Source organism: Myripristis murdjan, chromosome 24 (genome assembly GCF_902150065.1).
Source record: "Myripristis murdjan chromosome 24, fMyrMur1.1, whole genome shotgun sequence".
Lineage (NCBI taxonomy): Eukaryota > Metazoa > Chordata > Actinopteri > Holocentriformes > Holocentridae > Myripristis > Myripristis murdjan.
This window is the reverse complement of record NC_044003.1, coordinates 18,012,857-18,040,638: the sequence shown is the minus strand read 5'-3', so window position 1 is coordinate 18,040,638 and position 27,782 is coordinate 18,012,857. Positions and strand designations below refer to the sequence as shown.

Below are 27,782 nucleotides of genomic sequence, written 5' to 3'. Positions count from 1 at the left end.
AGAGAGAGAGAGGAGGGGGGATTCCTGCTGTCAGAGGGAGGGGAGGGGGTGGTGCTGAATGAACAGCTCCTCGGCTCATAAAGTAATCAGAGAGCTTCCCCCGGTCCGTAGAGCAGCACAGCCATGAGCCAGCCGAGCTCCCCGTCCTCCAGATCCGCGCTCAAACTTCGGGAGTCCCCCAGCGAGTCACCCTGACACCCACGATGAAGAGGCAAAACGTGCGGACCCTTGCCCTCATCATCTGCACCTTCACGTACCTGATCGTCGGCGCTGCTATTTTCGACGTGCTGGAATCCCAGAAGGAGACGACCCAGAGGAAGGAGCTGGACAAGAGGAAAGGGGAGCTGCTGAAAACGTACAACTTGTCCGCGGACAACTTCAACGAACTGGAAAAGGTGGTGCTGCAGCTGAAGCCGCACAAAGGCGGAGTGCAGTGGAAATTCGCCGGGTCGTTTTACTTCGCCATCACTGTGATCACCACCATAGGTAAGAAGAGCGTCACTGAGATAATCTGTGCATGGGAACTTTGAAATCTATTCATTCATTTGAAAAGAAAAAAAAAGTTATATGATGCGTCATAGCATGTCGGTTTGTATTAAATCTGAGCCGAGATCAAAGCTTTATTACAAAACTACTACTGTATTGTAATTGTATAGTGCCCTATGAAGGGTTACCGCAAATATCATAGCAAAACTATGGGAATATGATAGCGATACCATAGGCATGGGAGATAGACAATTGTATTAAGTATCATAAAGTCCTCACAAGTTCACCACTGACTAACTACAAAACCATACAACACTATTTTTGGACTATTATATAAATGGAATAGGAGGTTAAAAATGCCAGAAAATGAGATAATGTTACAATAAACTCACCGAGTAAGTTATAATAGAAGTTATAACTCCCTATAGGAATTATACAGGAATATAACTGAGATACCATAGGCATAGCAGATAAATGATTATAAGATACAGTGTTAATGTCTCCATGAACTCAATATGGAGAACCACAGATCAAGCAGAAGTGATAGTTTTAGGAGTGCTGTTGTTTATAACTAGGTAAATAAATAAATAAATAACTAATACCATAAGTCACTGTGTCACTGTTGAGTACCGCAGACACATTATTAGTCCTTAAAGTGATTTTTCATTAGATCATGCATAATTTGTCAGATAGGCCTTGTATTAATGAGCACTCACTCGAGGAATGGGACTGAAAGAAACAGTCTCTCTCTAAAACTCATTAATGCTACTCATCTTTAGTTTGGCTTTTGGGGGGCATTCAGCAGTCATCTTAATGCTGTATTTGTATGGAATCTTTGTATGGTTTTACAGTATAATGTCCCCTTGATTTAAGACAACAAAAATACTTCATAAGCACTTCATAAAAAGCAGTGCTGATGGCAGCTGGAAGCCTCAGCGCTGCAATATAAACTTTGGGTGTATTGCTTTAAACAGATTGGGCAGAAGAGCGCTTTTCAAATTCAACACAGTGAATATTGTATCACAAACAGGTTGTCATCATAATCCTCTTTATTGGAGCTTTTCTTTAAGAGCAGCATTGAAAAAAGGCTATCTCAGAGTTAGATCTCAGCTGCGAAGAGACACTTAGGCTGCCAAGCCTCTTGTCCGTAACTCTTCTGCTTATAACTAAAGAATGACATTAGAGAGGATGCTCCAGGAAACTAAAGCCGAGACTGGCATTTATCATCTATTTCCCCCTCTTATTTAACAAGGCTCTCAGCCCTTTACCCACTTTGCTCACTTCATTATGCAGCCTTAAAATTGAAACTATTTGTTCTGGTGATTTAATTCCAACATAATTTCACCCTGTGGTTTGCATATAACTCTGCATGCAACTACAATTATGTCAATTATAGATCTAATTTCGGCTTACATTTGAAAAACCAAAAAGGATGCAATGAATATTTCGTTCAATATAGTTAAGACTGTTGTTTATCTGCTGCCTGGCAAATTCAAGCACAAGCTGTTCAAATGAATAAAACAAGCTTAAATTTGATCTATGGTAAGGTTCACATGCTCCCTGTTCTATCGTCAACATCTCCCCTTCAGCCATGTCCTTATCACATCTTTCTACCTGAGCCTCCTCCTGTATTTTGTGACCGGGCCAGTTGTCAATAGCGACCTGATGTGTAACCTTATCTATCATATGCAGACGACTAATTGCACACCAACCCAACACGGGTGTCTGTAACCACATTCTGTAACTGTGAGTCCAGGGGCTCTTAGCATCCACAGTGATTGGTGGTTCTCGCTGCCATTAAGTATTAATGGCAACACCAGACCCTTGCTGTTCCATTGGCCTCCTGGCTCACACTGTTAACACTCTATATACAGAGCTGTATACACAATATCACACAGCCATGACCTGCTGTAGACTCTGTGCAGCAAGACACAAGACCAAGGCAAGATGTTTACAAAAATTTCTTACATGCAATGTTTGTGTTCAAAACTGGCCAATTTGAACCAATACTGCGGATCAAAAAAGTTTCTCAGATGTCAGTCAGTGGCTTGCATGTGTCCTCTCCAGCATTTGGTGTATATTAGAAGCTAAAACTAATATAATCAAGAACCAGGATGCTTGCAGCAAAAGAAAGAGAGGAATTAATAAATCTGGAGGTGCCCTGTTAGTTTATATAGAATACATATTCAGTTCAAGTCTACGACAGCAAGTCTTTGAAGCCTAATTCCTCTAATTTAAAACATCTTTGAAAATGCTTTTGATCTGTTACTTAAGTGCATAATCTAAACCAGTCATCCAGTGGAAACAGCCTGGACATAACAAGATCTGGCCCCAGCTTGCTCTGATAATTGACCATGGTGAAGAGGGAAGGAGAAGCTGCAGTCTCTTATCAGTCATCACTTTCCTGCACTAAGATGGCAGGGATGCATTTACTGACCAACTCTGTGGAAAGACTACTGTGATGCATTTAACGTCACGAATGGAAAACAAATGCGCTTTGAGTGAGAAAAGCACTCGCAGAGAGGCTGGACATCAGGGGGGCTCTTCGCACGGACACTTTAGATAAAGGCTGGGTGGACTTGAACATTGTACCAATCACAGTCACCCCTGAGTCATCCCCTCCACCGCCCCCATGTCCCCAAAAACCCCCAGGGAGTGACCAGCTTGTCATTGCCACATCAGTGTGCACTGCCTCTGCACTGCCTGTGCAGTGCAGAGGTTGAGGTTGAGGGTCATCCAGGCTGTGTAAGGAACAAACACACAGTACAGATGACATCAAAACACTACCTTCAAAATAAGACATAGCTCATAACCTCTGTTGGTGATATGCTGCGGTGTGTGACATGTGATGAGAGAAGACACAGGCTGCTTTCAGGACATATGAACCATTTTTGCTTGACTTGTTCTTTGAGGGCATCTGTCTTTGTTTACCCATTTGACACAGTGTCTCTGTAACATTCCATATTACAGTTCATTTGACTATTGATGGAGTGTTAACAGTCTCTTTTTCCCTTCGCAGCATGTTAATGTCTTAAAGTACACAGAATGAATCTTGTGAAAAAGGAAAAGAAATGCATTTTGACTTTCAACCTTTTATCAAATGTCTAATCTCTAAAGCCATTAACTTACAGAGCAAGTTCATTTTTAATGCCAAAAAACCCCAAAACAAAACAATCCTCTGCAGTTCTTTGCTGCGCAAACACCACCATATTAATTTGTCCTCATTATGATCCATTTAGACTTAAAAGCCAAACTTTTTTCTGAGGAAGACCCATTAAATTAAACATATATCAAAATAGAAAAACATGGTGACAGTGACATGATTTGCCTGAATTTCTGTTATTGGAATCACCTCCTATTATAGTGATTCATAGTAGTGGTTCAGAACTGCACACATACAGTGTTGTTGGTCCATGCAAGTGTAATACATCCACCAAGTTTGGATCATTAAGCCCTTTCCTAATGCTGGAATGAAAGAGTTTCTGTGAGTCTGCTGCTCCAATATGAATATAACAAACAAATCTATGAACAAGTAGACTTAAAAAATGGCTGAACTATTTTAAAGCAGAAACTAGTTCCGCCGTTTTGGGCACCAGGGTGCTGAAAGAGCACCAGAAGTGAAACCAAAACAAATATGTATTGTTGTGCATCCCTCAAAACATTTTTTTTTTCAATTCATGTCACCTCTCAAAATCGTGTTGTTTTCCAGTCTCTATCTACTCCATTCATTTTGGAGCAACACACTTGCAGTGAAGCTCTCATACTTGTGACAGGGAAGGAGTTACTGAGCCAAACTTGGTGGATGTATTACACTTATTATACATGTGAAATATGTGCAAAATTTTTAACTATCACCTTAAATTCGTTCAAAGATCATTTATTTGTCTGTTCTTAATTCAGTAAATTCCCAACTCCACCACTTACACCTTGCATTTGGCATTTTCTATGTGTGTGTTCCAATCAGAAAAGTTGAAAATATCTTAATTTGTGCTCAATCACCATGAAAATCAGTATATCATACTATAACAGTATTACTTTACCTCTACTTTCAACTAACAATGACACTTGCTTGTGTTATGACAGTTAAGCAACAAAATCTCTAATGTAGTTCATATAATATGAAAGACAGCACATGCAGCCAAAAGATAGATGAAGTTAGGGGCGCTAGGAATGCTAACATGAAATGACAGTGAAATATTAGCTCATGCATGTTATGTATGCATGAATTCCCCCCTCCCTGCTTGTTAGATAATATATCCTCATTTAAAAGCAAGGCAAGTGCCAGTAGCCTCTGTTGTTGTCCATCCCTCTTGACAGTTGACAGTGCTAATTGCATTGTGATCAGACAGTCTCTGGTCCTGCCTCTAAAAACACATGCCAGAAATCTGGACATGCCCTGCTGTTTTTAACATGCACACAAAATCTTCTGTCTGAATGCAGACTTAAACTGCCTGAGAAAATCCGAATAACCTCTCAGTGAGCAGAGTTGTAGTGCTCAGTCTTGTCTTGCCAGTCTCTTGGATGTATTTTTACTCGGTCTTGACTCAGTCTCCAACATTGAGGTCTCTACATTTCTTCCCAAAGACAAGACCAAACAAAATTTTGCTGTAAGTCAACTTCAAGTTCCCAGGCGTAACCATGGACAGAACTTTAGTTAGCAGAAATTGCCTGATTGATGCTGCACCCCCGTAAAGTTCACACTCATCATTCAGGATACAAGCATACACTCATATTCAGAACGTTCTCCAAGTCAGCTACAGTGGCTGGCACCACTTCCACTTTTGGCCAGCATGTTGTATTGAAATGATTAAATGATGCAATGTTTTTTTTTTTTGTTTGTTTTTTTTTCTTGTCTGTTTGATAGAATCATTTAAATAATTTATCTCACAGTTGCAAAAGTTAAAGCAAATCATTTTGAGTATTTGCTTTGTATTTTAAGCCTAATTCAAATTAAAGATGCCATTTATAAATGATTCACAGACAAGGTTACATTTGTTTCTTCAATATGACTTTTGTGATCAGATGCACCACATTGGAACTCAGTTGTGTCCACATATGTGTGTCCAGACATGACAATTCACTGTGACCTTCCTGATGGGATAGTGATACCTGTGCAGACATATTCCACTATATATAGTGATAAATTGTCTGGATTGTGTCCACATGCCGTCCACACCTCACTGAGATCTGAACTCAATGCCCGCCAGGCCACCTCCGCGTGTGGTCAGTCTCATCTCAATCTCGCTCAACTTTTGAACTCAGTTTTGACTCAGACTGAATTTGCTACGGTCTCGGTCTTGACTCAGTCTTGCCGTTGGTGGTCTCAAACACAACATTATTAGTGTGAGTGATGGTCTCCCAGCGCTCAGCTGCCATAAAAGTGGCTTCAAGCAAGTACTGGGCAGCTACCAAGTGTTTAAGTACATAACTGTATGAATGTGAAGCAGACTGTGAATGAAAAGAGTGCATACGCTCATTTAAAACCCCCAGGTAGCTCGATGTAATTTTTATTGATGTCAGCTGACAATGTGTAAAGCAATTGATCATTCTCTACATTCACAATTGGAAGTAATCATTGATTTGACTAACACTGTACGCACAAATCTATTTCTACCAGCGGCACAAGAAGAGAGTACATTCTGAATTATTAATGGTAATTACTTACATTAGTATCATCATTATTATTCAGTTCAGCTTAAGAGGTTAGTGCAGTAAGTGGTTGAGTGCACAGAGAATGTAACTCTCACCAGATGATGTATTTAACATGGGCAACAACACCTCACCTCATATATGGGAGCTTTTATCATCAGGCAGAGAAATGGATACTTTATCTATTCTCGCTGGGCTGTTTTTAGTGCTGAACTGATAAAAAGATGGCAAACAAAGCAAAAAAAAAAAAAAAAAAAAAGAAGCAATAAAAAAATCTGTATGAATGGGAATTTTGGCATAATGACAAATCTGTATTGTTTCAGTGGATAGATGATAGAGAATGTGTTTCTTATCAGGTTTTGGTGGGAAGGAGTGTGTTGAAGGTGCTCTTTGGTTTGGGGTTATGGACAAACAGAGTTTCATAGCACTCCTCAAAACTTTAAAAAAACCTTTATTTCACAGCTACTTCAAAAGAAGCTGTTAAAAACAACTCCAACACATTTTGTCATGCCGTGGCCTTTATCGGGAAGTAGCACACCAGCCTGCATGAAGAAACAAAGAGACGTAGGATGTCTAAGAGTGTTTTTTATGCAGTTTGGTTTGCTGAGTTGTTCCTAATGTGTTCTTTCGAACTAGTCATGAAAAAAAGCCTTTTAATCTTTTTTGCCTGAAGAGAGCCTTGGAACTCTGTCCATTTTTGTTTCAGTGGTGTGCCCTCAGCAAGGGTCCCCTTGCACACTGCCACTTCCCAAACCGGATCACACACACAGGCAAGGCAAAATCCAAAAAGTACAGTGTTGAATAAAATGTTAAATTCCAACCTCTTCAAGATGAGGATTGTCTTATTATGGCCCAAAAACTGAAAAGCGTCGTGACTGAGTCAGTTGAGAATGAATCATTAACTGCTGAAGAGCAGTTTCACTTTACAGTTTAATTAAATTAGATGTAAATTGATCTGAGGCATGCTGATGAGTTAGTGCTGCATTATAAGAGAATGTAGGGAACAATGTAGCTGTAGCTTTGCCTGGCTCTTACATAAAAGGACCCAAAAACACGGCAAATTACCTTGCATAACCCAGTGTTGGGCTCTGTGCTGAGAGGAGCTGCCCTCCCCACTCATCATGGAGACACACTTAGATGAAATGTGACATTGTGCTGTCTGCTAAAAGTCAGTTTTCCATCAAAGAATAATAGAATGCTTCTTTTTTCATAATTGACATGCAATAACTCAGTGGACTACAATGGGTTCCAAGATCCCACAGGTCACAAAACATAATCTTCACAGACAATGGACATGTAAACTTTAATTCATTTAAATTCAGCTGTGATGTTTGGTGTGTTTTCGTATGACAAGAGCAGTGGAATCAGCATGTGTGAGTCAGTGCTGCCACAGGGCTCCGAGTCTCTGACAGAGCTGAAGGGATGAGAAAGCCCTCTTTATGCTGTGGCAGTAACTTTAATCACTTTATTTGTATAGCTCTATGGCAGTAAGGTTACAAGAAGGTTAAAAGCAGCCAAAACAAAGACATAGCCATAAGTGTAGGGGTGAGATACAAGCCTCAGTTAGAGTACGGGGGTGGGGGAGGGGTACAGCTGTAAGGCTGTACCACCAGTCCAACATAGCACAACAACGATGGAAAGAGAAACATCATTACATAAAGTTCGTCTGTGCAAAATAGCTTCAGAGGTTATTTAAAGCTTCACTAGGCAACTTTGTGTGCTGGTGGCTCTAAATGGCAGTGAGAAGTAACTGTGTGAGAAGTGTCTGAACTTTAGTAACCAGAAATCCTTAACATGATATCAGTAAACAACACACAACATGCTTATATTCCCCTTATCTGATCAATATATGATGCTTTATACCAAAGGAAAACCAAGGAAACGAGAAGGCAAAGATTGAACACTGATGCAGCTGGTCACACCAGTGTTGGTCGCAATGGTTTGGTACTGGTTTATCTTCATACTTTGGAAAATACTAATTACTTAAGATTACTTTATACACTGTATGATAAAACATTAGCATGCACAATGAGCCAAACCATACTGTGGACATAGGGGTGATCTTGGTATTAAATCTCTCATCACATACATTCAGGTGACCCGCAGGCCTTATTGCCAACACTATAGCATCATTTGGACAAATGGGTCAAAACCTACAGGGTCTCAATTAGAGTGATTAGAGACAATTAGAGATGGCACGCTCTCCTCTGCTGCACCCCCACTTTGTGATTTAAATGGATAAAACTGGTGTATTTTTTTAACGTAAATCTTATCTAATACAGCTTTAAAGGACAACACTAATTTTGGTAATGTGAGCTGCTCAGAGAGGGCATTCCAACAGAAGTAGTCACATCGATTTGTATGTCAGAAGTCCAATATGTTTTCTGTATTTGGTGAGTGAGACCAAGCTAGAACACGAAGATGAACACGACAGCAGAAGTCTTCAAATTATTAGTGCAGCTTTGAATAACTTTTGTTTTGTTTCTGTTATTGTGGACGACTTAATGTCTTTAGAAGGAAATGTGCATTTCAGATATAGTTATTATAAAGCCAAAGAATCCTTGTCTTCGACGTGTGTAGGAGACTACACGTGATGAGTGTTTTATAGGCAACTGCTTTTCAGGAATGGAGCTCACAAAAAATGCTATTCCGTGACTTTTATTATTAGAAGCATCTTCCAGTAATGCACTCATTTGTAGTGTCAGTAGCTCCTACAGGAAGCAGTGCTGGGCCACCGCAGCTATTACTGTCTGAGACAGCTTGTTGGTGTACAGGATTTGACGAAGTAATGTCTGAGAATGTTGACAGAAGTGACTCTCATTCCTGGTAATGTTCAGTTCACATGCAAAGGGAATGTTTACCTATTGTACGTCTGCTGTACGCTCTGCTGCCTCAATGGAAAGTTGAGCGATTGCCTGACTCACTAAACAAAACATGGCTTTGTATTTATTACTGTAGGCATCATAATCCAGTGGGATCTGACTGGATTTAAACCAAATAAAATAGTACACAGTAGTGGGCTCTCTGAATCTCTTTCACTTGGTGATGCATACTCCAGTCTAGTTCCAAGGAATAAATAGACTCTGCGTGATTTGTACAGTATAAGCTATATAGTCTGGCAAACCAACTCCTAGTTTTCTACTCTGTTAGTTGTTTTTTTTTTTGTTTTTTTTTCCACACTGAGTGAAAGAATGTGCATAATCTGGCCTGGAATACTGAATTATGTGCCTCTCCATGATCCAGAGCTTTTAGTGAGTGCTGGACAGGTAGAGCTGTTTGATTAATGTCCTAATCCTGCCAGTGGAAATTTGAGATTAACTCAGTCATGTCCCTGCCTTCTAGAAACTAGATAAGTCTACAATTCCAACAGCACTACAACTGTAAAGAAGCTGAATACAAGTGTAAAATTTGCAAAAAGTAAGCTCAGATCAAAAGCTTTTCCCCCTGTGGACTGTAATCAGTAAAATAAAACATCAGATCTCATTGATTGAGACACAGGAAAATAAGACGTAATGTGAACCAGCCCTGGACTGACTGGTTGTAAAATTGTCACGGGGCCGTCTCGTGAACAAGGCTGGGTCACTGGATGGAGTTTCTCCTCTCGTGACCTGAAAAGGAAAGGTATTGGAAACTTGTACAGTGCAGGCAGTTGGAGTATGATTCCAGGAACCTGGTAATGAGGCTGAGGCTACTGTGGCTCAGTGCTGTTGCAATCGAGTGCGCAATGGAGAGGCTTTACAGGAAAAGGTCAACATTTGTGGAAACCTTCCCCACTGGTCACTAATCAAACCCGCAATTTGCCTTTCAACAAAATTTCTTTTTGGTGAATTTGTCTCTTAGAAATTAACATGAACCCTGGCATTTGTTGGCCATTGTGTTCAGCTTATTGTGTAGAGCTGTGGCTCAAGCTGGTGAAAAAACACAGTATTAGCATTTAGACATTTTCATCAGCGATGCATTAGAGACAATATAACACCCACATTGAGTTGCAAATTGTCTCAGATTGTTTCTTCAAGGCATATTTGACAGTTAAAGGGGAAATTTGCTGTAAGAGACTCACTGTGAATATATGTGTGTTTGTGCATATGTTATGTATGTCTGTGTGTGTGCGTGTGCATGTCTGTGTGTGTGTGTGTGTGTGTGTGTGTGTGTGTGCAACCTGGAGCTAGAGCCACAGAGCAACAATAATGTGACGTCGCATAATCCCATAGCACAACTCCCTTCCCCCTTACGCCTCAGTGCACCACAGTCAGTTAATGCCAACACTAGAGAGCCACACAGAAAATGTAATATGAAAAATAAAATCCAGTCTACTTAAACCAAGTTTCATCCAAAACACAATTTATGACCAAATACACTGAATTAGGACTTTAATCATACTCTAATAACAACAATGTGTCCTATAGCTTGAATGCTATTGCTATCCAAAACTGGTACCCAGACCCAAAATTTCAGCCAGCCTCCACTTCTATAATAATGCTACACACAGACAGACACACAGTACCACATCTTTTTTTGAGTCAGACAGGAGAGTTTTATGCCAACATGCTCCATGCTGATTATGTGCCCGAAGCGCTGAGCTGTCTCAGTGTTTTGGCCACTGAGACACATCAGACCCCTGCCTCTGTATGAGACTCAGCTTTGCTGCTGTCTCAGTAAACACAAGCACTGAGGGAAGCGGGCTGATTCCTCTCAATTAAAAAATAAAATTTAAAAACCCTTTGACACCTTATTTCTACCACATCAGGCTTCTCAGCAGTGCAGATGGTTTCTAAATACTGACACAAGAGGAAGCTAATACTGTATGGTTAAAAAAATGGATAGGCTTTGTTGCTACACTCATCATAACAACCTAAAATAATTCCCCCCACAACTCACTGGCTTTTGACGGCTCCAAAGTTCTCCAAGTCCAGAATGGGAGATGTTGCTGAGGGCTTTGGTAACCGGGCCGCTGTATTAGTTTCTCGCTTCTCCAACTGGCTACACACGCTGGGATGATTTGCTCTGACAGCGCCAAGACTGTAGCTTGCCTGCCTCCTGTATTGTCTCCCAGGGGAATTTGTTTTCCAATTTGTTTTCAGCATCTACTTAATCTCTCAACAAGCCAACCTGGATGAAGTGGGCTGTCACACACTGGGGCCTAATGATAATAACAATAACAGCAATAGGTGAACCATGTTTACCCCTGAGGCCCGAGATAGGAGCATGAGTTTTTGAGTGTGCTTTCAAAATTCAAAGGGGGTCCTGTGACAACCCTGGCCTTGAGCAACGGGCCGTGCACCCCATTGCTCTTGTGCACTCCTGACATCACAGCTGTCAGAGGTGGTGTGTCTTTTTCCCAGTCGCACTCTCAATTGCGATGGTGAAAAATGGTGCCAAGGTATTTATTGTTCATGGCAATTTGCATAACAGCATGTTGCAGCTATATTTTTAAAGCTGATAATGAAAGTGGCCGCTGTTCCAACTATAGTGATAACTAAGGAGCTGTTTGGCAATGCTTCTTGCTCTCTTTTTTTTTGATGTAAAATACTTTGAATTAAACCTTTCAGACAATATACAGGCAATGAATAAAAGTCATGCTGCCTGAGCCACCAGTCTTGCCTGTGATGGCGGGTACCATGTTAATTTCTTAGCTCATTTCATTTCTTTTCATCCATATAGTACATAAAGTACCTTTTATTGGGATCTGGTTGAAATTGCATCTGAAAATACTAATGATTTGTATACTGTGCTGACATAATAGGTCATCAATGATAGCAGGAGAGATACTTTGATGAGACTTTCAAATGGCAAAGTCTTTTTTAAAAAAAAATTACCTACTAGATCAATAAAAGATAAATTAAAAAAATCTAAATCTGGACTGTGCTAATGCGGTGCACCCAACCCATCTACTTCTGTAAGTAGGTTAAAACAAACACTATAAAGGTGTGTTTGGAAACAGTGTTTGACTCAGGTCTGGTAAGGTGAAACTTCAGATTGAGCGGAGGTGGAGTTGATGCTGTGTCCATCTCCTTTGCTCTCTGTCTGCCTCCTCCTGCCATATGGGCAGCCTGAGGCGGTGGCTACCTCATCAAGGTGACAGGGAGACTTCACGCACAGTGAAAACTGCATGGCCGTACAGTCATAGTTTGAACCAACTTAGGACACTCCAGACAGCTAGAGCAGCTAGATGATGCTCCGGCCGCCACTGTCTCAACATTTGGGTGCTTTGACACTGATCCATAGTAAGGAGGAGGTGCAAGCACACCCAAAGTTTCTTTTTCCAAAACCTAGAAATATTTCAGGTTTTCCAAAATCTTAATGGACCTTTTGCACAGCAGCCTTTTTGACATGAAAGCAGGGTAAACACAGTTTTTACGAGTGACATTAATAAAGGTTATGTTCAGATCATAGAGCCAGCACAAACAGCACCAGGTCCCCAGCTCTTTTCGACCAAAATGGAGCAGAACCTTCATTAATGTCATTAGTAACACCGTGTTTACCCTGCTATTTCATGTCAAAATGGCTGCTGTGAAAAAGGTCTAGTTTGACTTCTTGTCCGAATTGCTACTGTCCGTCACAAATATTGGGTGCATAAGTGTGTACAGAATATGCTTTAGTATCTTAGATATCAAGGCTAACTTACCCCAATTCACAACCGTTGTGTTTAAAAAAATTAAATGCTGCTTTGAGAGACTTAAAAGTTGCTATGTACAGCTAATTCCAACTTGTCCATACTTGGCTAAGACGTGGTTTTGCAAAAATTACTGCACATTAATACCACTTGTGCTCCACATTCAAAGCTTGAAGACTTTTTTTTGTGTCCGTAGGTCCATAGCTTTGAAACACAAAGAATGCCAAGTGCTTCCTTTGTTTCTAGTTTACGTGGAGAAATGTGTGTCTTTGTTCTGTGGTGCAACTTTAATCCAATCACCGATCCCCATTATATTTGTGTTTTGCCCTCTTAACTGTCAGCCACAACCACTCACAACAAAACTATAGAGAGCCACTGAGCAGAGTGCACCTGGGGAAAAAATCCTTTCAAGTGCACAGAATTTTGATGGACATGCTTTATGGTGTTTGCAATTTTCATATTTGGAGAGGAATGAAAATGAATTGGGGTCATTTAGCCTTGTGCAAGATTTTTTGGTCAACTTTGAATGAGGCAACTGAAAACAAATATTGACAAACGATAGCAAACAAGACCTTGAAGAGTTAGCAGGGCGAACAAGGCAAGCATTGCAGTCTGGGTTTATATAACACCTTAGTAAGATCCATTACCTGATTTAATTGCGTTTGAAGCCACTTGCATCATGTCGGCTGCTGGCATCAGTCCTGTGCATCACATGATAAGACATGTGATAGCTATACAATGTGGCATCCTGCCCAGTCAGTGTGCTGATGAGTATCCATGCCCCCAGTATAAAATCACTTTCCAAACACCTCCACACACTCTCATGTGCCACGTGCCAGTGTGTGTTTGAGAACACCTACACTCTAGATCTTGTGGGTTTGTATGCGTACGTGTCAGATCTTGTTCAAAGTGTGTTTTAATGTGTTTGTTTTAGACCAGCCCTGAGTGCCAGATAGGTGGATTTTACCACACAGGGCAGCTGAATGAAGGCCAAGTTTAGACTGTCAATTGTCCAAACTGTCCTGATGCTGTAAACCTCAGCCATCGGGAGCTTCATGCAGGTTTAAACAAAAGCTAAAAATATTCTGCCAATATCATCTGACCCAGGTGCATGCATGTATTTGTGTGGGGTGGCATAGAGGTTCCTTTTCCACCTGTCATTCACAAAACATCCACGTGTTTCTGATGAGAATTTAAGGTATAATTTTAGAAAATTAAAGTTGCCACAATCATTGCAGCAAAATGAGTGCTTTAATAAGAAAACATAGACTACGATGCTAGTCCAAGTTAAACATGCTATGTATATTGGCAGGCTAAACTAAGAGAGCTTTCTGCAGCCAAAGCTAACACAAAGCTAACACTTACTTGTTTAGCTGGCTAAACAAGTATGTCTTGTGCAAATGTGTTACCCACTAATACACTGACAAGTGGTCAAATCTCTAATTTTATCTAGCTTGACTTTAACAACCATCCTGCAAAATTGGTGGGTTTGTTGTTATATATCCCAGAAATTTTATTTCATATTGTAGTGGAGATCCAAAGGTGTCCGAAACATATCCTGCTGATTTACAGGGAAATGTATATTGAATTATGTACAAGACATATAGGATTTGATGTACAAAAATGGCATCTTAGGTTTGAGTATTTAATTCAATATTAGTAGCTTTAGGGAAATGCTGCAACCAGTAGTATGGATGTGCAATTGTTATACAATATGGGGTGTGGAGTGTTGTTTTTGCTGTTGTTGTTTAATGCTGAAGCTACTTAAAGGGAAATTTAAGTGAAAAACAGAGTTCAGTGGTTTGAGGGGAAATCAGAGTTCAGGGGGTTTATGTTCTTTTCTAATTTTGAAGCAACTGAAGGGGAAATTTAAGGAAAGTCAGGGTTAGAGTTATGTTGTTGTTTATGGGTTCTTAGTTTTTTTTTTTTCCCCTTGTTGTTATTGTTGTGAATTAGGATTAAATTAAAAGAAAAAAACAGCATAAGGATGTGGGAGATATTTTCTAAGAATGGAAAGTAAGGAAAAACTCATTTTTCATGAAACTGGGCACTGATATGTATCTTTTCACCTCCATGTCTTCTCCTCTCCCTCCATCTAATCCAGGGCTGCTGCCTCCATATTGCTTTCCTTTTGGGTGTGTAAACCGATCTGTGAGGATCTGCCATGCAGGCTGCGGTGCCTCTCCTCAGCGAGCAGATGTCAATTTAAGGCAGCATCTGCTTCCTGAAAGCCTCTCACGAGCTGAACCAGGGCCAGAGCGTGTACGCATGTATCAGTGGATTCAGGTGGCAGAGACAGATGACTGGGGTACACAGGCTGCAATGAAGCAAGGGGGGATACATCTCTTTGAATTAGAGAACGGGGGACAGGCCGAGAAAGTGACACACGGAGAAGAGCGAGGAGAGGTTCAGGACTGGAAAGAGGGGAATGTGAGAGCGAGGGTTTGGGAAATAGTCAGAGGGACATGAGGGGAGATAACAAGACAAGCAGCAGCTATTTTTAAAAACAGCATTCAGCTGAATAAAACATTAATCTGGAGCCGCACAAATTATTAGAAATCATATGACAGGCACAAAATAACCATGTCAAATTGCAGCAGGCTTTTCACCAACCACCCTTACATGTTTCTTTTTTTGTTTTGTTTTGTTGTGTTGTGTTGTGTTTTGTTTTTCACCGACAGCACACTGAATTATTTTCACACACACATTCTCTCCTATGCTGGGCTTAAGACCCAACTGGTCCAATGTGTCAGAAATCAGGATTAATCATCATAAAACATGTTGTTTAGGGTATTAGCTGGTCTTTCACCATCACCTGTGGCAAAAACAAAAAAGCGCTTTGAGACTAAATGGATCAAAGGCAGTTAATAGTGTGTGAATTTTAGCAATCTTCTCCTGACTCACAGTTGCCCCAGTTCCTAGCCTAGATGTAAGTGTGTCTCTGCTCTTTATATATTCCACAGTGATGCACAGAATTTTGCAGCCACATGCAAGACTCAAATTATTCATAGTGTAGTCCAGGCTCATCAGGAATGCAGTGGCCAGATAATGTTGCACGCTGACTGATCAGTCATGTCATCAGATATCCGTGCTTTTCTTCTTGATTGAATATAATATTGATCTTGGCAGTGATCAGTGGGTATGTTTACATGGTGTGCTTCTGCCAGTGCCTCACCGCAGGGAAGAAACATTTGATCCCCAGAGAAAACAGAAAAATACTTCAGATTTCACTATCCCAGTTCAGATACATATTCTCTCTTTCTCATCACTTTCTCTTGATCTTACCCACGCAGGCATACTTTTAAAGCAGATAGCCCAAATGGAGCACTTGAAACAGATACGTCTGTTATTTGAGTTGACCTCCTAAAAGCCTGGAACGAAATCCCACCTCAGAGTTCCTACATTAGCAATGACTACAAATTAAAGACTTCCTACTCTCCAGATTAAGCTTTAAATCTTTAAATATCCCTTGCTTTTCAGGTCTATGGGAAGAAATTGTTCTCATCATTAAATTCAGTCTAAGGAAACCACAGTGTAGGGCACGAGTTATGCATTTCACAGTTTCACAGTTGTTGCTTTTCCTCGTCTCCGCTGACTTCATGTCCCTTTATATTTCACCATCCCTCCTCTCCTCTCCTCTCCTCTCCTCTCCTCTCCTCTCCTCTCCTCTCCTCTCCTTTGCTGCCCTCGTTCCCCCTCATGTAGCCATGTGTCTAAACCCTGTTTCAGTCCAGCTGTGTTGTGAGTATTAAAACATGTCCCTATCAACTGTGTATCAGGTACATAAATCACGTGATTTATTTAATTAGCAAACCCTCCCAGGGATCTCACACTCTGTTTGGAATGCCTCGCTCACTGACCTCATGGAAAACTGCGTCCTGCCAAGGTTTCCTCTCATATCCCCTAAAAAGGAACCTAAGGAGTACGTTTGGAAATAGCCCCTGATAGTTAAGGGGGTTGGATTTTTCTTTCTTTTTGTTTTCACAGTGAAACCAAAACATCAGACTAGGAGGGATGGACACACACAGATAAGAGAACTTAGTAGTTTTTTTTTTTTTTTTAATTAATAAGTGTGGATTTGCTCACAGTATGTGTGCATGTGTGTGTGTGTGTGTGTGTGTGTGTGTGTGTGTGTGTTGCATGATGACGAGCGATGCCTACTGCAAGCCAAGTGAATTCAGGCTGGTTTTGGCTCAAGCGTGTGTGACAGCGTGTGTGCGTGTCTCTTTGTGTCTATGCGTTCTGTTCCGATAAAAGAGGTGTTGTGTAGAAGTGCAGGGGACTGTCAGCCAAGTCGCGTCTCTCTGATCTAACCCCTGGTTGCTTTGGTCTTTGGGCTTGTGATGCATTAGAGCTGGGGCCTCAGCTGTGAGCTGGATGAGAGCACATGCTCCCAGGCCCGATTTGGAGCCCGCTGAGGGGTAACCGAGTTAAACTGAACCCAGACAGACGCTTTGCCAATGTGCTGTCTCCTCCGGCATTACATCAGATTGCTTGTGATAAATGCATCCCGTTTCTCTCTCTTTCTCTCTCTCTCTCTCTCTCTCTCTCTCTCTCTCTCTCTCTCCCTCTCTCTCTCTCTCCCTCTCTCACTGGACAGGGTCATTGTTCACTGTCGGGCCATAATATTAGAGTTTGGTCACATGGGCAATCCAGGCACCAGTTCTACTAGTGGTGTGTCTTTTTGTTGGTTAACATTACCAAATGACTTATTCCAATATTTTACAATCAGCTGACAGCAAGCACAGACTACTATGGAAAAGCGATGCTGAATAGATTCTGGAAGGACAACCTACACCAGTGTTGAAAACCTGCGTAAATACAGCACTGAAATGAAAGTTGAGACGGTTTGTTGTAGCTGTCCCGAGATGCTTTCTGCATCAATTTGTGACCCAGATGTCTTTCTGATTTCAGTTTAAAACCTACAGAAACATGTTTTGGTCACATGTTTTGGTTTTGCTGGGCCATATTATTATATTGTGAAAATTTTGTGCTTTTTTGGGTTGAGGCTGAACCTTCACATCATGTCAAACCAAATGGGGTTGGACTTGGCCGCTGCCTACATGTTGCTGCTCGTTGAATGCTCGCCGGGTTTCATTTGGTTCATGACAATCTAAAAATACCTACTTTGGAATGTATGTCCATCTCTCTGTGTGTCTCCGTAGTTGAAGGAACTGTGCCTGATCTGAACGCATTTCATTTGTCTTTGTTCTATTTATATTTGTGATGATTTATTTATTTATTTTATTTATGGTATATCTATCAGGGACTGATATAATGCACATAGACAAACTGAAAACAGCTATCTAATGCAAGTATCATAGTGTTTGTAGCAAATTAACTAGAAGGGCTTTCATAAAAATAAGAGATTGATTAAAATATTTTACAAACAATAAAACACCCATTTAGCAGTAACAAATTAGAAAACATCGTTGTAAACAGGAAGAAAGGATGAAAAAAAACAAGAAACAAACAAAAGAAAAACAGTCACTTCTGTTATTGTCATACTGAATATGAAAAGAGGGAAGTGTTTTTTTGGTTTTTTTTTTTTTTTTCTTTCAAATTTTGCACCCATGAATAATGGCATCAACATTTTTGTCGTTACTCATGTGTACCTCTGCAGCAGCTGCAGCACTGGCCTAAATTGAGATTACATCATCAAAACAGCAGAAAAAGGGTTTGTTCCTGTTCAATAATGCATGAATAATGAATGAAGCAAACACCTTTTTTTTTCTAGACACAACATGAGCGCTTTTACTGACTTTAAGTAGTGATGTGTTGTTGCAATAAAAATGTACTTCTACAGGTTCTTCGCTCTCACACACATGGACTTTACCGAGGTTTGTAGCAGCTGTCAGTGAGGTCTTACGGGTCAAAAGCCGGACGGGCTAATGGAGTGAGGAGGGAGGGCTGGAGTCATGTTAGAGTGCCTGAATAAACAATCATGGGGTCATCTGGAGTTTGAGGTGTCTGTGAATAAAGAGGGATGAGGGTCTGCTGGGTCCCTCTTTAGTTGTAGATAGAACATTAGGCGTGGGAAACACCATAGTCGACTTTTAACATCTTTGGGTGTGATCCATGGAAACGCTTAAGGCGATGAAGTGGACGCTGACGACTTAAAATTTTTCTGGGTCATGTAGTGATCGCTTTGGCCAGACACAGCTGGAGATGAAAGAGGACTGCGCTGGGAAGAATGCATGCTGGGAAGGAGAAAGGGGGCTGCTGCTCGAAGACAGGCTGTACCAAAATGTATGACATGGGTGCTGTTTATTTGTACAGTCGAATCGAACATTCCCTGTTTCCGCGTTGAATTTTAGGAGAATGCGTAAAGAGCAGATGAGAGTGGCGTCACTGCCGGACGGCCACCTGTAAGCTGGAAAATAGGCCAGCCATATACGGTTGAATATCGTGATTCGGTAATGCTGCTTCCCTCATTAAAGATGGAATTTGTGTAACGACCGCTCTTACATAATGCCAGTCCTGTCCTCTTTGCAGGGTAGCCACTTACAACTACATTTTTTTAATGTGAGTCAGTATATTTTTTTTAGTAAACTGCTTTTTTGGTTCTTGCAAAAGTGTCTACCTCTAACAGAGTCATAGTTTTAAGTTTTTAGATACTCAAGTGCATTATTTACAATAAATGTCATTCTACTTTAAGTGATAGTAGCTTTATTGATATGATTAAGTATTAAGTAATCCATGACATTTGTATTCTCCTACACTAAGTCTCTAGGGGATTGAGAGTGTCTTGAAATGCAGAAAATACTGTTCAAAAACTTAAGTAGAGATTTAAAAGCTCAGCAAGGCCATTGATCTGTTTGATTGTGCCTTTTGATTTGTGTTACTTTTTGGAGGAGATGGTCTCATGGTATCTTTAATGTAAATTTATTGGCCATTTAGATTTTTCATTTCTGATGATGTCTTAAAAAAGCAACATTAAAAAGTCATGCACAAAAAAAAGCAAGACATCTTAGCACCTGGTGAAGTAATCAGTGAACTATCAGCCTATCACACAGATATATTATGGTATGTAATACAGCTGTAAAAATATGACTTACCGCCCTTTTAAAAAAGGACCATACCTAAAACATGCCAGTGACCGATCAACTTACATCAATCGTGATCTGCAGCCAATCAGGGGATTTTTGTGGGGTGCAGTTTCGGAACATGCACAAACACTTTCGAGCTTCAGTAACGAAGCACTCATTCCTTCTATAGGACGGCGAATCCTTTACATTTACTTAAGTGCTTATGGAGGAAAAAAGGCAACTTGAGTAAAACTGAACCAAACTAATATTATGTTTTGAGGTAACATTTCAAGTATTCTTTTCACCTTCGCCTGTCAGTCTTGAGTGGACTCTGTAAACACACACAGGCCAATACCTTGAAGCGTCTCCGCCTGCTCTGTATGGTAGATGAGTGCAGCATCCAGCCTGGTAGTGCCTGTTCTCTGGTGTGCCAGAAGACACGTCAGTCAACACTGAGCCCCAGAGTCCACAACCCCGCCACCAGCACTTCTCCTATCCAGGCCATCTCCTCTGCTGCCTCTCCAGAGACTCTGGTCAATTTTCCATGATGTTGCATCCATTCATTCAACATGTCATGTTTCATAACATGCTTTGTAATCCCACCAGTGTCCACGTGTGCTTTAGTCATTTGTTGTAGCATTTAAATCCAGCTCACATGCCCTCCAAAAACAGGCATTTCATGCTGTGTTGTGGACACGTGACCTTTTATATTTTTAGCTCTTGCCACATATGGCTTTGAACACCGTAGCCTTTTCACAAATTCCTACTAAATTAGCTTCTGATAGATTCACCACCCCTTTGAGAATCCTGCCCCATTATCTGAGGTGATTTGCTTCCCAGAGTTGATAAACGGGTTGTGCTCCTCATCTTGTTGGCGAGAACAAATTGTGCCTGCTAATCAATGAAAATTTAATAGAGAGACAGAGAAGTGGAGCCCTAACAGGCACATTATGCCATTCTTTGATGTATTTTCAAAGCCGCTTTTTTCTTTTTTTTTTTCTTTTTAATCCCTGCCTAATTAATCAGCATAATGAAGACTGTTAGATGCAGCAAGTGATGTTTCAGAGACAGACATCACAAGGAAGGAACCACACAATTAGCCCTCATCTTTAGCCAGAAACTAGCAATCACAGGACCAAAAGGTGAAAAGTCACACTATACAAATAAATAATAACTTGCATTGCAGCAGATTGAGTTGTAGTCAGAAATTGAATTTAGCAAATCGGAGTGGAGGTTAATATGGCACAGCACTGAATAAAGCTGTGTGCCCATCTGCTAAAGTGAACATGCGGTGGGATTAAAAATTATGAAATGAATTGGAGGAAACAAGGGGAAAAGGTGTTACTGGTTGAGAGTAAAGACTATAAAGGAAAGTACAAAATGTTGGCTTTTGGAATGGCAAAAACATGAAACTGATTTTTTGTTCTCTTGTTTTGATGGTTTGTCTTTAAGGGTTTAGGTTAGGGCTGGCCTGTTGTTACTTAGGTTTAAGCAATTAGCTCTACATTTTGATCCTTTAATGAGAGGCAGCAAGCAAGGAGGGAATGAGAGCTCAGCGGCTGTTGCACCTGTGTTCTGCTGACATTTATCTTGCTTTCTCCTCCCAGTTTTGCTTAACAAGTCTTACGAGGGCTCATTCAAATGTTATGTAATTTTCCTATTTTCTTTCAGATGATAATTGTGGAAATTAGGTTAGGAGAAAATCAGCCTTGTGTCGCTGTGAAGTCTTTGATTTTCCTTTCATATGCAGCTACAATCTTTATACAAATTGAGAAAGTGAGTTAATTTTAGAAGCATGTGTCATTTCTGTGGAAAAATCTGATAGTCAGTAATTTCCCAGAAGTCTCCCCCCTGTTTTTTCTTGTCTAGCTATGAAACATTCGCAAACAGTTGCAACCATTCCTTCAGAAAATATTCAGTATGATTGCAGTCACAACTGAGTTTCCAACAGCAAGTGCAGGAATCAGGAACCCTTCAGATGTCAATCAAACCTCTCACTGACCAGTTAACTTTTCACCATGCAGAATGGTGACTCAGCACTTCTACTCTGACAATGACTATAATACACACCAACACCGTGAGTGGCCCCGGTGGCTTTTCCCTGCTGTGGAAACGTCCTGTCTCATGATAACTTTGTCGTCAGTGGGAGAGCAATAAAGGAGGTGTGTGTGTGGTGAGTATGTGTGTGTGTGTGTGTGGGTGTGTTGGGGGGGTCGTGGGAGCGGAGAGGAGGAGAAGACGAGCTTGTCATACGGGCCTCTTCACTCTCACACACCAGGACCCCTTGGCCTTGTCTCCTCCAGCTCCTGCGACTGTTGTTGATGAGCACCGCTGTCACTCCGGTCGTCCCCGTGTCCTGGCTGAGCTGCTCCCTGCTGCTGACAGCTCCTGACAGCCCTGCAGCCCGGGCACAGCCTCCCTGCTCACCTGAACACCCTGTCTCTCTCGGGCCAAGGACACAGTTCCCTTACTTAGTCATCAATAGTTTGTCTGTTAACAGGGATGCACATAGTGATACCACAAATATCCTACTCAGTAGTGTGGCCATAATGTTTGCTTGTTGGCTCATGAAACACACACATGCCTGTGCAGGGCATAGTGCAGATGCAGTTTATGATTATGCCAGTTTCTACTGTTTAAAGGAGAGCCTATTGCATTTGTACTCTGTACCTGAATGCTATTTAAAACCCAGCAATGCACAAAACATGCTTACAATATTGTTGGCATATTCTGAACGCCCTTTACCACTTATGAAACACGAGTGGGCACACACTTTCTGCAGCCTTTAAGCACTTTTTTTAAAAAATGAGTTTCCTGATGAAATGCAGGTAACATTAAATTACACATACTTCAGAAGCTAAAACTTGAGTTTCATGTTTTTTCATATTCATTTGAACTTCATTAAGCATCAGAGCATGTTTGTCAGATGCCGAATGTGATCAGAATGGGTACATCAGTGCATTACCAAAAAAGCACTGTTACAGGGAGTTTAGATATACAATAAATTGTGCAATGATAATTAGAATGTCTAAAATAGGCAATGGCCGTGAGAGGGAAAATGTTTTTCACCTTTGCAAAGGAGCTCAGGGTGCGGGTCATTTTTTTCCGCCCAAATGGACATATATCAGTTGTAATGGCTCTCATTTTGGCAGCGCACTGGGTGAGCTTTAAACAGATTTGGCACCAGACAGACAGATGGCTTAACCACACAGGTTGGTGTGACAATAAAACCAGAGCCCAAGGAATTAAATCAACCCCCTGAGTAATTACATTCAAACTATGGGTCAGCCTTTTCCATTTGCTGATCCCACTGTTATCTAGGACCCATCTCTTGGCTCCTGCATGCAACACATCCACGTGTGGGAAATACATTTCAGTCACCAATGATCTTGCATGTGAGGTCCCAGTGTCACGTGGTGATAAAGGTGAGGAGATGATGTTATGAGCCAAAGGTTGACTCTTAACCTTAAATGTGACATAGGAATATCACATCTACTGTGAAGTTCATAAGCTCTGTCATCTGCAGCAGAGATGACAGAGTCAGCGAGTATCTGATAGACCGTATGAGTCACACCATATCTGAAATTGGCTGGTGGTAAACAATCTCTAATATATTCAGTGGCTATTTCAATAGCTGCACAGATCACTGATAATCTGTTCATTATCAGCCATTCTGAGTGAATGAGTGGAAATTTCCTCTGAAATTTGACATGGCATAGCCATGCCATAATCTTGGGCTTTTTGCATTATGAACACTTGTATTTTATGAGGAACCTTTGGTCTGTTTTGGGGTTGTGTCACTTTGTAGACGGCCTTAGGGAACCCACAAAAAACAATACTGCTGATTTTTTCATCATATCGTGAGGTGTCTAGAAAACACTACTATTCAAAACACTGCTGTAAAACTGATCCATGAAAACAGTAATTGTCTTAAATTAACAAAATAAGATCAGTATTTTCAGTAATCCACCCCATGGTGCCCTGTTTTTCTTCAATAAAGAAAATGTGGAGGACTAATTAGGTGCTAATGTCCTCACTAGCCCAAGCCACTCGACAAAGTCCAATTGTCAATGAATTATTCAAGCTCTCTCTCCCATACATGACATCAATACTCAGCCATCCCCGCCACACTACTGTGCATTCACATCTCTACTTCCATTCTGCCACTGTGAAATAAGAGTCTTTGAATACATCAGAAGTGCCACTTTAAGAATACAAATCATTTGTTTCCATCTTTTCCTGCCTTGACTATCTTTGCAGCCTCCAGCCATTTCTTTCTCAGACCCCTGTCCCCGGCACTGTAGATTTAATTAGTTCTGCCCCAGTAACCCTGTGCCTTTCTGTCTCTCTCCCTTAGGATATGGCCATGCAGCCCCCAGCACAGATGGAGGGAAGGTGTTCTGCATGCTCTACGCCCTCCTGGGCATCCCGCTCACTCTGGTCATGTTCCAGAGCCTGGGTGAGCGTATCAACACCTTCGTCAGGTACCTGCTCCACCGCCTGAAGAAGTGCCTTGGCATGCGGCGCACTGAGGTCTCCATGGTCAACATGGTGATCATTGGCTTAATATCCTGCATGACCACACTGTGCGTGGGGGCGCTGGCTTTTTCCCACTTCGAGGGCTGGAGCTTCTTTCATGCCTACTACTACTGCTTTATCACGCTCACCACCATCGGCTTTGGGGACTATGTGGCACTGCAGAAGGACGAGGCTTTGCAGAAGAAGCCTGAGTATGTGGCCTTCAGCTTCATCTACATCCTGACGGGCCTGACTGTGATCGGAGCCTTCCTCAACCTGGTGGTGCTGCGCTTCATGACGATGAACGCTGAAGATGAGAAGAGGGATGCGGAACAGCGGGCCCTCCTTGCGCGGAACGGTCAGGCTGGTGGGCACCACCACTGTGCCATCAACCCAGCCTCCTCCTCCTCCACACCTTCTGCGTGTGGCGGAGGGGGCGCGGTCGGAGTCAGCGGGGGAGGAGCGGCGAGTCGGGGGCTGCGTAATGTTTACGCTGAGGTGCTCCACTTCCAGTCTATGTGCTCCTGCCTGTGGTACAAGAGCAGGGAGAAGCTGCAATACTCCATACCCATGATTATCCCACGTGACCTCTCCACCTCGGACGCCTACATGGAGCAGGGAGAGGTGTTCACCAACCCCCTGCACTCCAATGGCTGCGTGTGCAGCGTGCAGCACCACTCGGGCATCAGCTCGGTGTCCACGGGGCTGCACAGCATCAACACCTACAGAGGACTCAATAAACGGCGCATCTCCATCTAGAGGCCAGGAGGACTCAATGCTTTTCATCAAGTCCCACCTCTTTCTACCATGTGGGGAGGGCCCTGCTACTGTGGCACTAGACCAGCTATGTCAGGGGAGCACAACTCCAGTCCTAAAGAGACACAGTACTCTTGGTGTTTGCTTCTCTCTGATGACTGAATAGTGGTGCCTGCCTCTATGTGCTGCACTCCACTGTAGCCTTCAAACTCTAGCCATATACATAACTTCCACTGGCTTGTAAGCACAACCCATTTAGGACCAAGGTAGTTACTGATGTCAATGGTAAAATAATGCTAATGGTTGTTTAATAAGTATGTGCATTCATTATTCAGAGCCTGATTCTGTTACTGTTAAAAGGCAGGGAACAAAAAAGCAACATGTGTGGCTCTCTTGGACCAAAGTTCTGCACCTCTGAATTCATAGTACAGAATTCAGCATTTTCTGCGTTCACTGACTCGTTTGCCGTGAGGTTGAATAAAATGACAATATGAAAAAGGACATTTTACACTGTGAGAGATATTTTTATGAGGGAGTGAGGGAGTATAAACTGTATATAATGATCCCCTGAAAAAAAAAAAAAAACCTTATTTTATTTGAGAGTTTGAAGTCCTCTTTTTCCACAAAGACTTAAAGGAATCCTCAAGTTGTAAGTATTATGCTCACTAGAATGAAATGAAAATGTGTATATATTTGGACACATCGTTACTGTAGTTGTGGGAAAGCCTATTTTTTCAGTGAAAGTTTTCAAAAGAAACTCTTGTCTGTCTGTTCTCCTGTGTGTCTCTAACTGAAGTTCAGGTTCAAGCCAAACTTTTGATCTACTTTGTCTATTTTCCTTTTTAAGAGAGAACTTACATTTCAGGCATTTCACTGACACTTTTATCTATAATGACATAGGATGAGGGAGCAGGTAGGGTTTGAGTGGCTTTCTGAAGGACATTTTGATGGGACACAGCTGCTGTGGGGGGGTCAAACTTATGACATTATGGACGCAGGACGGTCTATCTAACCACTAGGCAACCCTGCTGCCCATTTCAGACCTCACTGTTGTATTTTGTACAAATCACTATGAATTTCTTTTTAAGCATTTCTTTCGGTGTATCAAGCTGTTTTATGTACTTATTTGTCATATCTTTTCACATAGCACAACTACATTCTAATAGTTAAACTTAGAGCATGTAAGCTCACTTTGTGCTTAGTAGACAGTCTTACTCACTGCTGCACTTTAGACGTTTGATGTATATGCTTTAGCACACTGGAAATCAGTGTACAATATTTTTTTTTTTTTAATGGAATTGCATTATGTTTTGGTATCTAAATTATATGCCCTGATTAATTCTTTCTCCTGTCATCAGTCTGACATGTTTGACTAAATAGTCTCTGCATTAGCGATGGTTGCAAACAGTTATTGCAGTGCACCTCACAAATAAAGGGCCTCAAAGTTTGGACCTCATGCACTTAGGGGGTCATCTCTCCAGCCCTGCTGAACACACTTGATTCAGTCAATTAAGGTCTTTATGCAGTGTTTGTTTTTGTTTTTGTGCAAGTTTTTGGACTAAAGTGTTTATGAGTTCATTAGTTTTCAGTAACTATTAGTTACGCAATTCATTTTAGGTTTTTTCTTTTGTTTTCCTTTTAGTTTTTGTTCATTATATTTCATCAGTTTAATCTTGTCACATTCATTTCACATTCATCTGTTTTCATCCTATTTTTCTACTGGAACATTCATATTGGCTGCAGTGTGCCTGTTAACAGTCTTTGAGTGGCTCTGTACTCAATACTGGAGAATATACATTTAGGCATCACTTTATTTATATACTACACTGTTGACTATCAACAATGTATCAACAGATATTCAACATTTTTGGCTATCAATAAATGTTCAGCAAACTGAACTATCTTTAAGTTGTTTGTCAAATACCCCAACTCAAATTATTAGTAATCGGCTCATGGTAGACCATAACCAACTTTGTTAATCACATTAACAATATACATATATATATATATATATATATTGTTAAAGTTGTAGGACAGTATTTTAATTCGCTCATGATACAATTCCATGTGTAGGAGTGTGTTGATACTAAACACAGACCCAGCTGATGAAGTTTGCTGATCAGATGCTCCTTATAGTCTACCAGTGGTTACATGAAGTTAATTGCCTGTTGAGACAAATCTTTTGACATTTAACTGATGCTGTAGAGAAGCAACAGTGAGCCAAAATAAAATATCACCTGCCTTTATTCACCCCCGTTTTAAACATGATCATATTTAATTTAATGCTAAACAATACCTTATCAATTTGAATGTCCATCGGTTTTTGAATGATTTTGGTCCCGTCACATTTGTTCCTGTCACATGTCACAAAAATGCAAAACTATGTTACTGTGCCCACTGTTATTTGAAGCTAAGTGTTAACTTGTTGTCAAGTCTTAGATGTGTAAATTAAGGCTGTTGTAATCCCTCTAGTAACCATTTTTTGTCAACAGATTTAAGATTCTTTAGGAGAGCTCGATTGGAGCCACAGCCTGCAGCACCGGGACAACTAAACCTAAAATGTGGGGACACCAAAACAGTTCACTGGATTGACTGAGACTGTATTGGATTCTGAAATTTCAATCATTTAAAGACTGTAATACACTATTTCTATATGAGTTGAAATAATTTATCATTCTGTCATTTGTTAATCAGATTTTCTAAATAAAAACATAAATTCATTATTGGTTGCA

The 27,782-nt window shown here is 41.1% G+C and overlaps 1 protein-coding gene across 1 annotated transcript; it reads left to right on the top strand.

The window, feature by feature from the left end:
* The first annotated feature begins 126 nt into the window (after positions 1 to 126).
* kcnk3a (potassium channel, subfamily K, member 3a) lies at positions 127 to 27,782 on the top strand. The gene is made up of 2 exons (XM_030047866.1): positions 127 to 486; positions 24,134 to 27,782. Exons 1-2 carry the CDS (start codon positions 204 to 206, stop codon positions 25,051 to 25,053), a joined length of 1,203 nt encoding a protein of 400 aa, XP_029903726.1. The 5' UTR covers positions 127 to 203; the 3' UTR covers positions 25,054 to 27,782.